A 12,081-nucleotide genomic window follows, 5' to 3' on the forward strand; every position below is an offset into this window, starting at 1 on the left:
CCAGGTGCACAAGGGGGCGCATGCGTCTGGATTCGTTTGCAGTGGCTGGAGGCCCTGGCACGCCCATTCGCTATCTATCTCTATCTGCTTCTTTCTCTCCCTGTCTGTCACTCTCAAATAAGTAATTAAAGAAAAAAAATTTTAAATAACATTTTTATTTATTTCTTTTTCAAATTTTTATTAACAACTTCCATGTTATAAACAATATCCCATGGTAATGCCCTCCCTCCACCCACTTTCTCTTTTGAAATTCCATTCTCCATCATATCCCCGGCCCCTCTCAATCAGTCTCTCTTTTATTTTGATGTCATCATCTTTTCCTCCTATTATGACGGTCTTGTGTAGGTAGGTGTCATAGGCTGTGAGGTCATGGATATCCAGGCCATTTTGTGTCTGGGGGGAGCACGTTGTAAAGAGTCTTACGCTTCCTTTGGCTTGTACATTCTTTCTGCCACCTCTTTCACAGTAGTCCCTGAAATAACATATTTTTAACAAAGAGTTGAAATTTCTCCAGCAAATCCCATGCTGGAGGTGAGAAACCAGATGCTCTAACAGCCAGAAGAGCTTCTTGTAGGACACTGCTGGCTCATGTCACAGCTAAACCCTCGTGCCCTCCTTTCCTATCCTGCGTTTCGCCTCCTTCTGTAAACTGACCAGCTACAGGAAATGCCCCAGAAGTGGAGAATTTTTCCCACCCTTGCTATGGCCCAGACTCTAAATAAACCCATTTCCTTTACCAATTCCTATCTCCCCGTTTTTTTTGGTAAAGTGGTGAGCAGTGGCCTCAGATTCTTGCAACAGCCTAGGAAATAAAGATGAGGTGTCCTAATAAGGTTAACTCCTTGTGTTTTCTGTTGGATTTATTCAGTACTGATTACTGAAAAGTCAGTCTTCTCCATCTCGAAAGAGCTAAGTTTTGTTAAAACCGTCTTGAATTTCCTTTATAATTGCTACTGTAATTTTGTTTTTTATCTTGAATATTTTATTTATTTATTTGAGAGAGAGAGATAGAGGAAGAGGCAGAGAGAAAGAGAATGGGCACGCCAGGGCCTCCAACCACTGCAAATGAACTCCAGACGTGTGTGCCCCCTTGTGCATCTGGCTTACATGGGTCCTGGGGAATCAAACCAGGGTCCTTAGGCTTTGCAGGCTGCTAAGCCATTTCCTCAGCCCTGTTACTGTAATTCTGAATAAGGAATTAAAGTCAGGCTTATCAAGTATCTTAAACTCCTTGATATTTTAACCAACCATTATTTACTGTTGTTTAGAGTATAAAATGGTGCAGGCATTCTAAAAATCAGTGTGGAGGTTTCTTATAAATCTAAAAACTGAACTACCACATGACCCAGCTAGAGTACTCCTAGGCACATACCCAAAGGACTCAATGTATCTTACCACAGAGATACTGGCACATCCACGCCTGATTTATAACAGCAAGGAAGTACTATCAGTCTAGATGTCTACCAGCAGATAAACAGAGAATTATTATTTTCTTTTAAAAAGTTATTATTAGTATTATTATTTTTAGGTAGGGTCTCATTCTAGCCCAGGTTGACCTGGAATTCACTACAGAGCCTCAGGGTGGTCTCAAACTCACGGTGACCCTCCTACCTCTGCCTCCCGAGTGCTGGGATTAAAGGTGTGCACCACCACACCCAGCTTTGAAAATTATTTTATTTTAGCTTATTTGAGAGAGAGACAGAGATAGAGGAAGAGAGAATGGGCATGCCAGGATCTCAAGCTGCTGCAAACAAACTGCAGATACATGTACCACCTGGTGTATCTGGTTTACGTGGGTTCTGGGGAATTAAACCTGGGTCCTTTAACTTTTCAGGCAAGTGCCTTAACTGCTAAGCCATCTCTCCAGCCCTTTTTTTTTTTTTTTTTTTTTTGAGAGACAGAGACACAGAGAGAGGGGTTGGGGGAGAATACGTGCACCAGGGCTTCTGGCCACTGAAAATAAACACCAGGCACATGTGCCATTTTGTGCATCTGGCTTTACTTGGGTAATGAAGAATGGAACCTGGTCTGGCATACTTTGTAAGCAGTCACCTTTAAATGCTAAGCCACGTCTCCAGCCCTTATTTTCCTGTTCAAAAATTATTTTCATTTATTTATTTGCTAGGAGAAAGAGAGAGAGAAAGAGAGAGAGGAAAATGAATATGGATGCCATTTTGTGCATCTGATTCTATGTGAGTACTGAGGAACTGAACCTGGACCATCAGGCTTAGCAAACCAAGCCTCACGGAGCCAACTCCCCAACCCTCATATTTTCTTTTTTGAGAGAAGGTGTTACTATTTATTCCATACTGGTTAAAAATTTGCTTTATAGCCCAGGCTGGCTTCAAATTTGCGATATTCCTGATTTACCCTCCAACGTGTTAAGATTACAGGCAGGCCTGGCTCCATAACTGCCTCAAATCTGAAATCAAACAAACGGGAGGAGAGCCAGGTGGTCTCCCTATAAATCACAGAAAGCCATCTCCCTATCAAAATTAAGCAATTAAGGGGACCTTTGGAGAAGCATGGCCACACATCCAATGACCCATATCCAACAGTTTGTCATTCCTCTGTCAATCATTTTCACAAGGTTACCTTTTCTTTTTTTTCTTTCTGGTTTTTCAAGGTAGGCTCTCACTCTAGGCAATGCTGGCCTGGAATTCACTATGTAGTCTCAGGGTGGCCTTGTACTCACAGGGATCCTCCTACCTCTGCCTCCCGAGTGCTGAGATTGAAGGCGTGTGCCGCCACTCCTAGCACGAGATTACCTTTTTTTAAAATTTTTTGTTCATTTTTATTTATCTATTTGAAAGTGACAGAGAGAGAGGGAGAGAAAGAGACAGAAAGAGAGAGGGAATGGGCGCGCCAGGGCTTCCAGCCTCTGCAAATGACCTCCAGATGCCTGCGCCCCCTGTGCACCTGGCTAACGTGGGTCCATCTTCCAGCCCAAGGTGTGCTTTTTTAAAGGTAATCTTGGCGAGAGTTGGCTTAGCAGTTGAAGTGCTTGCCTGAGAAGCCTAAGGACCCAAATTCAATTCCTCAGTACCCACCCAAGCCAGATGTACAAGGTGACGTATGCATCTGCCTCAAACAAATAATTTTTTAAAAAGCTGATCTCGGGCTGGAGAGATGGCATCGCGGTTAAGCACTTGCCTGTGAAGCCTAAGAACCTGGTTCAAGGCTCGATGCCCCAGGACCCACGTTAGCCAGATACACAAGGGGGCGCACGCGTCTGGAATTCGTTTGCAGTGGCTGGAAGCCCTGGCATGCCCATTCTCTCTCTCTCTCTGCCTCCTCTCTGTCTGTCTCTCTCCAATAAGTAAATAAATAAATAAAAGCACACCTTTGCTAGACAGGAGTGGTGGTGCAGGCCTTTAATTCCAGAACTCAGGAGGCAAAGGTAGGAGGATCCCTTTGAGTTGGAGGCCAGCCTGGGACTAGCTACATAGTGAATTCCAGCTCAGCCAGGGCTAGAGACCCTCTATCCTCAGGGAAAACACCCCACCGCCACATGCACAAACCCAAAACCACACATGACTCTCAGGTTCCCCCACACACCAAAATATGGTCTTTGTTCGTTTTTTAAAATGTTCTTAAATTTATTTTTACTTACTTATTTGTTTATTTATTTATTTTGGCTTCTTGAGGTAGGGGCTCACTATAGCCCACGCTGACCTGAAATTCACTACGTAATCTCAGGATGGCCTTGAACTCATGGCAATCCTCCTACCTCTGCCTCCCCAAGTGCTGGGATTAAAGGCGGGAACCACCACGCCTGGCTCTTTTTATTTATTTATTTATTTATTTGAGTCAGAGAAAGAGGGAGAAAGAGGGAGAGGGAGAGAGAGAGAGAGAGAGAGAGAAAAAGAGTGTGGGGGGGAAATATATGAGTGCACCAGGGCCTCCATAGCCACTGCAAATGAACTGCAGACACATGCGCCACCTTGTGCTTACGTGGGACCTGGAGAGTCGAACCTGGGTCCTTGGGCTTCGCAGGCAAGCGCCTTTAAATCGCCCTGGACCGGATACCCCCAGCGTGCGGGGGGGGGGGGGTAGGGTAGCAGTCAACCCTTGCAACCCCCGCCCCCTACATCGCCATTTCACCATCCATCCCCCAAGAGCTCCCTGCTGGCCTCACCTTGCTTTTCCAACGAAGGGGCGAGGGCTCAGTCGGAAAGGCTCTCCGAGAAGGCGGGCTTGGACCGCTGCAGGTGCTCCAGGCGGCTCAGGATGAAGTGGCTGGTGTCGAGGAAGCGCTCCACGCAGTTCACGAGGCAGGCCTCGGCCCTGCCGTCCAGCCTGGGCCCCGGCCTGTCCACGCACTTGTCCCAGCACAGCTCGGTCATCTGGTGGATGAGCCGCTGCGCGCGCTGCTTCTGCGTCTCCGCGTCCAGGAAGCGCTGCAGCTCGGGGTCCAGCGACGAGGACCACGGGCCGTCCATGCCCGGCGCACGCGCCGCCCGCCCCGCCGCTGCCGCCGCTCGGCCACGGCACCGGAAGCGGAAGCCGCGGGGCCGCCCCGGAAGTGCACGGCCCCTTGGCGCCCGGGCCCAGGCGCACGCTCCCCGGCGGGCCTCCTGGACGACGCTTGAATTCGCCCCGTTGCGCTGCGTGATGCTGTCCGAGTCTCTGGTGAAGAAACCGCCGTTTATAGACCTGGGAGGGATGGCGCAGTGGTTAGTGCGCCTGCCAGCGAAGCCCGAGGACCCGGGTTCGGTTCCCCAGTACCCACTCAAGCCAACTTTTTTTTTTTTTGAGGTAGGGTCTCACTCTAGCCAAGGCTCACCTGGAATTCGCTCTGTAGTCTCAGGGTGGCCTCCAACTCACGGCGGCGATCCACCTACCTCTGCCTCCCAAGTGCTGGGATTAAAGGCCTAGCCACCACGCCCTGCTCACTTTAAACCGGGTGTGGTGGTGCGCGCCCTTGAGCAGGGCGTGGTGGCTAGGCCTTTAATCCCAGCACTGGGGGGTGGGGGGCAGATGTAGCAGGATCACCGTAAATTCATGCCACCCTGAGACTACATAGCGAATCCCAGGTCAGCCTGGGTTACAGAGAGACCCTACCATGAAAAACCCACATAAATAAATAAATAAAGTCAAATAAAATTTTTTTTAAAAAAAAGTCAAGCGGGGGACTGGAGAGATGGCTTAGTGGTTAAGCACTTGCCTGTGAAGCCTAAGGACCCCGGTTCGAGGCTCGGTTCCCCAGGTCCCACGTTAGCCAGATGCACAAGGGGTGCATCTGGAGTTCGTTTGCAGTGGCTGGAAGCCCTGGCGCGCCCATTCTCTCTCTTTTCCTCTATCTGTCTTTCTGTGTCTGTCGCTCTCAAATAAATAAATAAATAAATAATTAAAAAAAAAAAGTCAAGCGGAATGAATATTAATAGGCACCTGAATGAACTGATGAGCGTTATGGCTTTCTGGGACCTTTGGTTTAATCTACCCCCCCCCACTCAAATTCCTGAAGATAAAATCTGCCTAGCTTCTCAATTCTAAGGAAACAAACAAGGGATTTTCATCCTTTTAATTCCTTCACAGGGACATCTATTCCAGTTGGATCAAACTTTCATAGGGTGCTAAGTGCTGGCGCTGCCTCCCTCTCCACGGGAACCTCTGACAAGACATCTGATGCTCCTAGATTCTACTGCATCGGATAATTGTCATCAGGAGTGGGAACAGTCCTGAGGCAGAACTCCAGCTTGTTCCTTGCTTGAGTAGCCCAGTGTCCCAGACAGTAGACTAAACTCAATTGATGGAGCCCCAGCGAATGGACCGGCTTGCATGGCTTCAGACCTCATGGACTTACTGTAAGGTTCGGGATTGACCAAGACCACAGAAGCCACTCTGAGACAAAGATGGAAGATTTTATGTGGGTAAAACATGAGCTGACAGGACTGACTCTCAAGAAAGGATTACAGATTGTGGGCCATATAGAGCTCTTCAATTGGGGGAAGGTGAGGAAGGGGAAAGAACTCCTTGTTTGTTTGCTTGTTTATTTATTTATTTATTTTACTTTTTGGTTTTTCAAGGTAGGGTCTCACTCTAGCCCAGGCTGACCTGGAATTCACTATGTAGTCTCAGGGTGGCCTTGAGCTCATGGCGATCCTCCTACTTCTGCCTCCCAAATGCTGGGATTAAAGGTGTGCGCCATCACACCCGGCTCCCTTTTGTTCTTTACATTAGACATTCCACATAGCTAGGGTGTGAGACCAGAACAATGACCAGGGGACCTGGGAGATAAGAGAGCAGGAAATCATGACCTGGGGATTGTTGGGCAAGGAAGATATAATGGCTGGGTGGTTCCTTAAGGAATGTGGATGACCCTCTTCCTTATGTCTCTGTCGCCCTCCTGCTGTCCTTGGTGACTCCATTTTGTCCTGACCTAACACTTATGAGACCTCATGTTGCTACCTACCATTCAGTCCTCTCCTCATCTCCTTCCATATGGCAATTTAGGAATAAGTGTACCAATGTGGGGCTTTCAGCTCCTAAGAAGACTTGATCAGTCTTAGCTTTCCAGAAAAAGGATTTGCTCTATTTTTTTCCATTGTAGAGTCTCACTCTAGCGCAGGACGACCTGGACCTCACTCTCTGGTGTCAGGCTGGCCTTGAACTCATGCTGATCCTCCTCTGTCAGCCTCCTAAGTGCTAGGTCCATGTGTCACCATACCAAGCCAGAAAAAGGTTTTGATCAAAATGGAGAAAGGGTTGAAAATGTCACCAGAATGATGTCAAAAGTTCTTCAGGAGCTGGAGAGATGGCATAGTGGTTAAGGCATTTGCCTGCAAAGCTAAAGGACCTAAGTTTGATTCCCCAGGACCCATGCAAGCCATATACAAGAGGTGGCACATGTGTCTGGAGTTAGTTTGCAGTGGCTGGAGGCCCTGACGTGCCCATTCTCTCTCTCTCTTTCTCTTTCTCTCTCTCTCAAATAAATAAAACTTTTAGCTGGGTATGGTGGTGCATGCCTTTAATCTCAGCACTGGGGAGGCAGGGGTAGGAGGATCGCCATGAGTTTGAGGCCACCCTGAGGTTACATAGTAAATTCCAGGTCAGCCTGAACTAGAGTGAGTCCCTACCTCCAGAAACCAACCCCCCCCAAAAAAAAGTTTTAAAAAAATTTAAAAGAAGTTTTTCAGACTAGAGAGAAATAGAAGGCATGAGGCCTTAGTCAGGAGCAGCCTTCTGCAGTCTCCCTGCTACCATAAAGACTAAATAAATAATTTTTAAAAATATATTTTACTAAGCCGGGCGTGGTGGTGCACGCCTTTAATCCCAGCACTCGGGAGGCAGAGGTAGGAGGATCGCCATGAGTTCAAGGCCACCCTGAAATGACCTAGTTAATTCCAGGTCAGCCTGGACCAGAGTGAGACCCTACCTCAAAAAAACAAAACAAAAAAATACATACATACATACATTCATATGCATGTATGTATTTTTTTTAAATTTATTTATTTGAGAGAGAGAGAAGGGTGCGCCAGAGCCTCCACTCACTGCAAACAAACTCCAGATGCATGTGCCCCTTGTGTATCTGGCTTATGTGGGTACTGGAAATCGATCTCGTATCCTTTGGCTTTGCAAACAGATGCTTTAACCACTAAGCCATCTCTCCAGCCCTAAAAAAATAATTAAAATTTTTTAATTTATTTTTTATTGACAATTTCCATAATTGTAGACGGTAACCCATGGTAATTCCCTCCCTCATCATACTTTCCCCTTTGAAACTCCTCTCTCCATCATATCCCAGCCCCCTCTCAATCAGACTCTCTAGCCCAGGCTGACTTGGAATTCACTATGAAGTCTAGGGTGGCCTTGAACTCATGATGATCCTCCTACCTCTGCCTCCCTAGTGCTGGGATTAAAGGCGTGTGCCACCACACCCGGCTTTCTCCTTGTCCCTCTTAAAACTCAATTCTGCATTTTATTTTAGAGACAAAGACTCCCCATGCATTCTACACTGTCCTTGAATTTGATCTATGGTTCACACTGACACCAAATTCACAGTCCTGCATCTGCATCCAAGAGTCCAGGTACTAGAGGTAAATACCACCTCACCTGTTATGATCAAATGATTCTACTTTTTCCCTTTGTACTAGGGACCAAACCGAGAACCTGGTGCATGCTACACATGCATACTACCACTGAGCCACATCCCCACCACTTCGCTCTTTTTAAACCTAGAGCAGCAAGACCAGACCCATTTTTATTTTTGAAATATTTACAGTTAAAATTCATGTCTTTTGGCCTGGAGAATTGGCTCACGGGTTAAGGCACTTGCATGTGAAGCCTAGCGACCCAGGTTCAATTCTCCAGTACCCACATAAAACCACATGCACAAAGTGGCATGTGTTGGGCCCCGAAAGACCCAGGCGTGAGGTCTAGTGGAACTTCCTGAGCCTAGCTGAAGTTTGGCGACCTGTCTCTGGCCAGCTAGGACTCAGCAAGATGCCTAATGGCTTCTGGCCTGCCACCTCCGCATAGGAGTTGGAATTATCATTTCAATAGTCACAGTTTACTATTGGCCCTTACCTCTCCCTCCCCACCCCGGCCTAAAATCCCTGCCTTCATCCCCAACATGATATAGGCAACTGCTTGTAACAATAAAGTGAGTTCCTGTGAGTTCCTGCTTCAACAAGACTCCCGACTCAGTGTGGTTTTTCTCCAGTGACTAGGAGAGATTCTGCCCGCCAACGGAGCCTGCCAACAAGTTCTCATCCTTTCTCCCTCTCTCTCTCTCTCTTTCTCTCTCTCTCTCTCTCCCTTCTCTGCTTGCAAGTAAATAAATAAATAAATAAAAATATTTTTAAAATATTCATGTTTTCTCTTTGGGTGTGTAACAGACAGCTTCGGGTTCACTGAGATGAACTTCCAGACCAGGCACAGTCATGGAGGAAGGGATATTTATTGAAGCTTAGAGATCCAGGGGTATAACGTAGTTAACGTAGTTTCTTTCTCTTCTATTCCTCTATGCCTCTCCTTTTTTTTTTTTTTTTTCTGAGATAGGGTCTTGCTGTAGCTCAAGCTGACCTGGAATTCACAATGTAGTCTCAGGGTGGCCTTGAACTCACCGTGTTCCTCCTACCTCTGCCTCCTGAGTGCTGGAATTAAAGGTGTGCAACACCACACCTGGCTATGACTCTCCTTTTAACAAAGGAACCCTTAATGTCTTGAGGACTTGAAGGATATAGCCACTGGGGTTTGTGATTGTATATGAGTCATTTATTTCTAAAAATTGTTTCAAGGCTGGGGGGATGGAGATGGATCAGTGGTTGAGGCGCTTGCCTGCAAAACCTTACAACCCGGGTATGATTCCCCAGTACACAGGTAAAGCCAGATGCTCAAGGTGGTACATGCATCTGGAATTCATTTACAGCTGCTAGAGGCCCTGGCACCCCCATATTCTCTTGTCGTGCCTCCATCTCTCTTTCTCTCTGTTTGCAAATAAATGAATAAAAATATTTACAACAATTTTTTTGTAAAAATGGCTTCAGCACTTCCTTATACGGGCAGTGGGAAGGGAAGTTTATGGCAAAAGTTTATGTTAAAATAGGATTTTTAAACCTCAGTTATCTCTGACAGGCCTGGAGTTTTTGGAAACTTTTTTTTTTTTTTAGGGCTCAATTTACACATGGAAAAGTAAGGTGTGATGACTTCTTCCATCAGTGAGGAGGCCACTTTGGGGTTGTTGACTCCCATTCTAGACTGGGGAAGACCAAGGCATGTGGGTGGTCATGCCAAGTTGCTGGGGAACCAGAGGTACACGGTTCAGACCATGATGTAGAGCTGGGTGCTCGGAGAAAGACTCAAAGAACCGAGCCCATTTGCATTTCAATGACCGAATCCCAGTCTTCGTGAAGGGATATGCCCATGCCTCATTGATTAGCCACGGTGTGGAGGGAAAACCGATCGCTGGGAAATGGAAGGGAGAAAAATATGGTGACTAGGGTCAGCTCTAGACTCTTGCCTTTCCCTGCTGGTGAAGAGCCAGTGTGAACTTGCAATCCAGCTTCAGGCCAATCAAGCGCAGCCCTGGGAGGATGCCTGGGCTGTGGGTGTTTCTTTTCTGGCTCCTTGCCTGGACCACAAAGCCCAGGAAATCCAATGACAGAGGCATGTCCCTTCCACCTTCTTCCTCAGAGCTGAACACACTGGGGTCCTCAGAAGGCCCTTCTCGCTGTTCCTGGCTCATGGCACTCCCAGTCTGGCCAGAGTGGCAACTGCTTGTGAACTTCCTGCCACTGGTGGCTGGGTTGTCGCATGTTGGGTCTGAATCCCAGCCTGTGGTGTGAATAGACATGGGGCTGAAAGGAAACAGGCCTCCTGGGGTGACTTCCCTCCTCCATCCTCCTCTTCACCCTTGGTCTTGGGGCCTATCTCCCTTGGGTCTTCCACTGGAGGTGGGGCAACTTCCTGTGACAGGGAGATCACCTTGCCTGATATCCTGCGGTTTTTTTTCTTTTCTACTTTTCAACCAGGGGTGTTAAAGGAAAGAAGCTGTGGCATCTAGTACCATGAACTGATTCATTTTTCTGCAGAGGAGACAGCGCGTAGGGCTCTTTCCTGTGCCTTGTGGCTACGGAGGCAGGTGGCTGACTGTCCGACGGCTTCCCTGCAGAGCTGGCTTCTCTGCGCACTGACTGCCCGCGGTGAGCCAGGTAAGTTAGTGGGACCTTCTGGGGTTCTTGGGTCCCAGAAAGACCTTTGCTCAGATGGTAGCTGCTCTTAGCAGTTAGAATGGCGGAGCTGCCTTGGCAGGATCCCTGCTATGCCTGTCCGGGTGGAAAGACAGGACGGGGTCAGCCTTATGTCGCTGTGCAAAACCTACTGATCGGGCCTGTGTGACTCGCGGGGTTGTACTTTGGGGGATGCATTTCAGGAGACTTCTGGAAACCCTTGGGATAGTCCTCCCCCATGTGGTTGTGCAGGTTAAAGGATCCCAAACACTCATTCCAGCCATGCTTCATGTGTCTCCAAAAGTGGATAGTGGTCTAGAGAGATGGATAAGTGGTTAAGGCGATTGCTTGCAAAGCCAAAAGACCCAGGTTCGATTCCTCAGGACTCACTTAAGCCAGATGCACAACGTGGCACATGCACCTGGTGTTCATTTGCAGTGGCTGAAGGCCCTGGCACACCCATTCTCTCTCTACCTGCCTCTTTGTCTTTCTCTCCCTCATAAATAAAAAAATTAAATACATAAATTTAAAAAGTGGGTACTTTTTTTTTTTTTTTTTTTTTTGGTTTTTCGAAGTAGGGTCTCACTCTAGCTCAGACTGACCTGGAATTCACTATATAGTCTCAGGATGGCTTCAAACTCTCGGCGATCCTACCTCTGCCTCCCGAATGCTGGGATTAAAGGTGTGCGCCACCACGCCCGGTTTACAAGTGGATACATTTGTGAGAGAAAGACGCATAAGTAACCAGTGTCTGGCCATTTCATAAGCGCAGAAGGATATAGGGATGGAGAAACAAAATATTTTATTCTCCCAAGCAAGCAAGCAAGCAAGCAACCAAACAAACAAACAAAACCCCGGGGGTTGGAGATAGATGCAGAGAAGGGTTGAGGAGCACCCCTTTGGCAGGCATGAGGCAGGAGCTCTTGGCACCCCAATCTGACTATTGATCTTGACGCCAGCCTTAGCATCTGCTTGCCACTGTTTACACCAACACCAAGGGTCAAGGGAACAGGAGATGCCAGCTGAGAGCAAGGCGGCCGCCCAGGTCTGGGGTATGCGGCCTCACAAGCTTCGCCCTTCTCTTGGTGGCTCCAGTTTTGGATCCAAGGGACGATTCAGCCCCCGCCCACTTCCCTGGACCCGCAGCTGTTCTGACAGCGCCGCCCACTCCTCCTTGGGTGTAACTTTTCTGTGGCTTCCAGCAGGGCCCAACATCCTGGGCATTTGTCTCATGCCCCACGCCAAGAAGGAGAGGACTCGGGAGCTCAGAGCTGCTGGCGGCGTGGAGGGCGCATGTGTCTGGTGAGTCTACATCAAGGACCAGGTGAGCGCAAAAGTGGGGGGATGGAAGTTTTACAGAGGTGGGAGGCTTCAGAGATGAGGAGACGGGTGGAAGGACCTCTCGGGC

General features: G+C 48.0%; 1 protein-coding gene across 1 annotated transcript; it reads right to left on the reverse strand.

Moving 5' to 3' along the window:
- Positions 1 to 437: 437 nt before the first annotated feature.
- On the reverse strand, positions 438 to 6,444 carry LOC123459326 (mitochondrial import inner membrane translocase subunit Tim8 A-like). Its single transcript, XM_045145290.1, has 3 exons — positions 6,416 to 6,444; positions 4,139 to 4,656; positions 438 to 472 (listed from the first exon to the last, which is right to left on the reverse strand). The coding sequence occupies exons 1-2, from the start codon at positions 6,442 to 6,444 to the stop codon at positions 4,167 to 4,169; spliced, it is 519 nt and encodes a 172-aa protein (XP_045001225.1). The 3' UTR covers positions 438 to 472; positions 4,139 to 4,166.
- Between the last annotated feature and the right edge of the window lie 5,637 nt (positions 6,445 to 12,081).

This window comes from Jaculus jaculus, chromosome 3, assembly GCF_020740685.1.
Source record: "Jaculus jaculus isolate mJacJac1 chromosome 3, mJacJac1.mat.Y.cur, whole genome shotgun sequence".
Taxonomy (NCBI): domain Eukaryota; kingdom Metazoa; phylum Chordata; class Mammalia; order Rodentia; family Dipodidae; genus Jaculus; species Jaculus jaculus.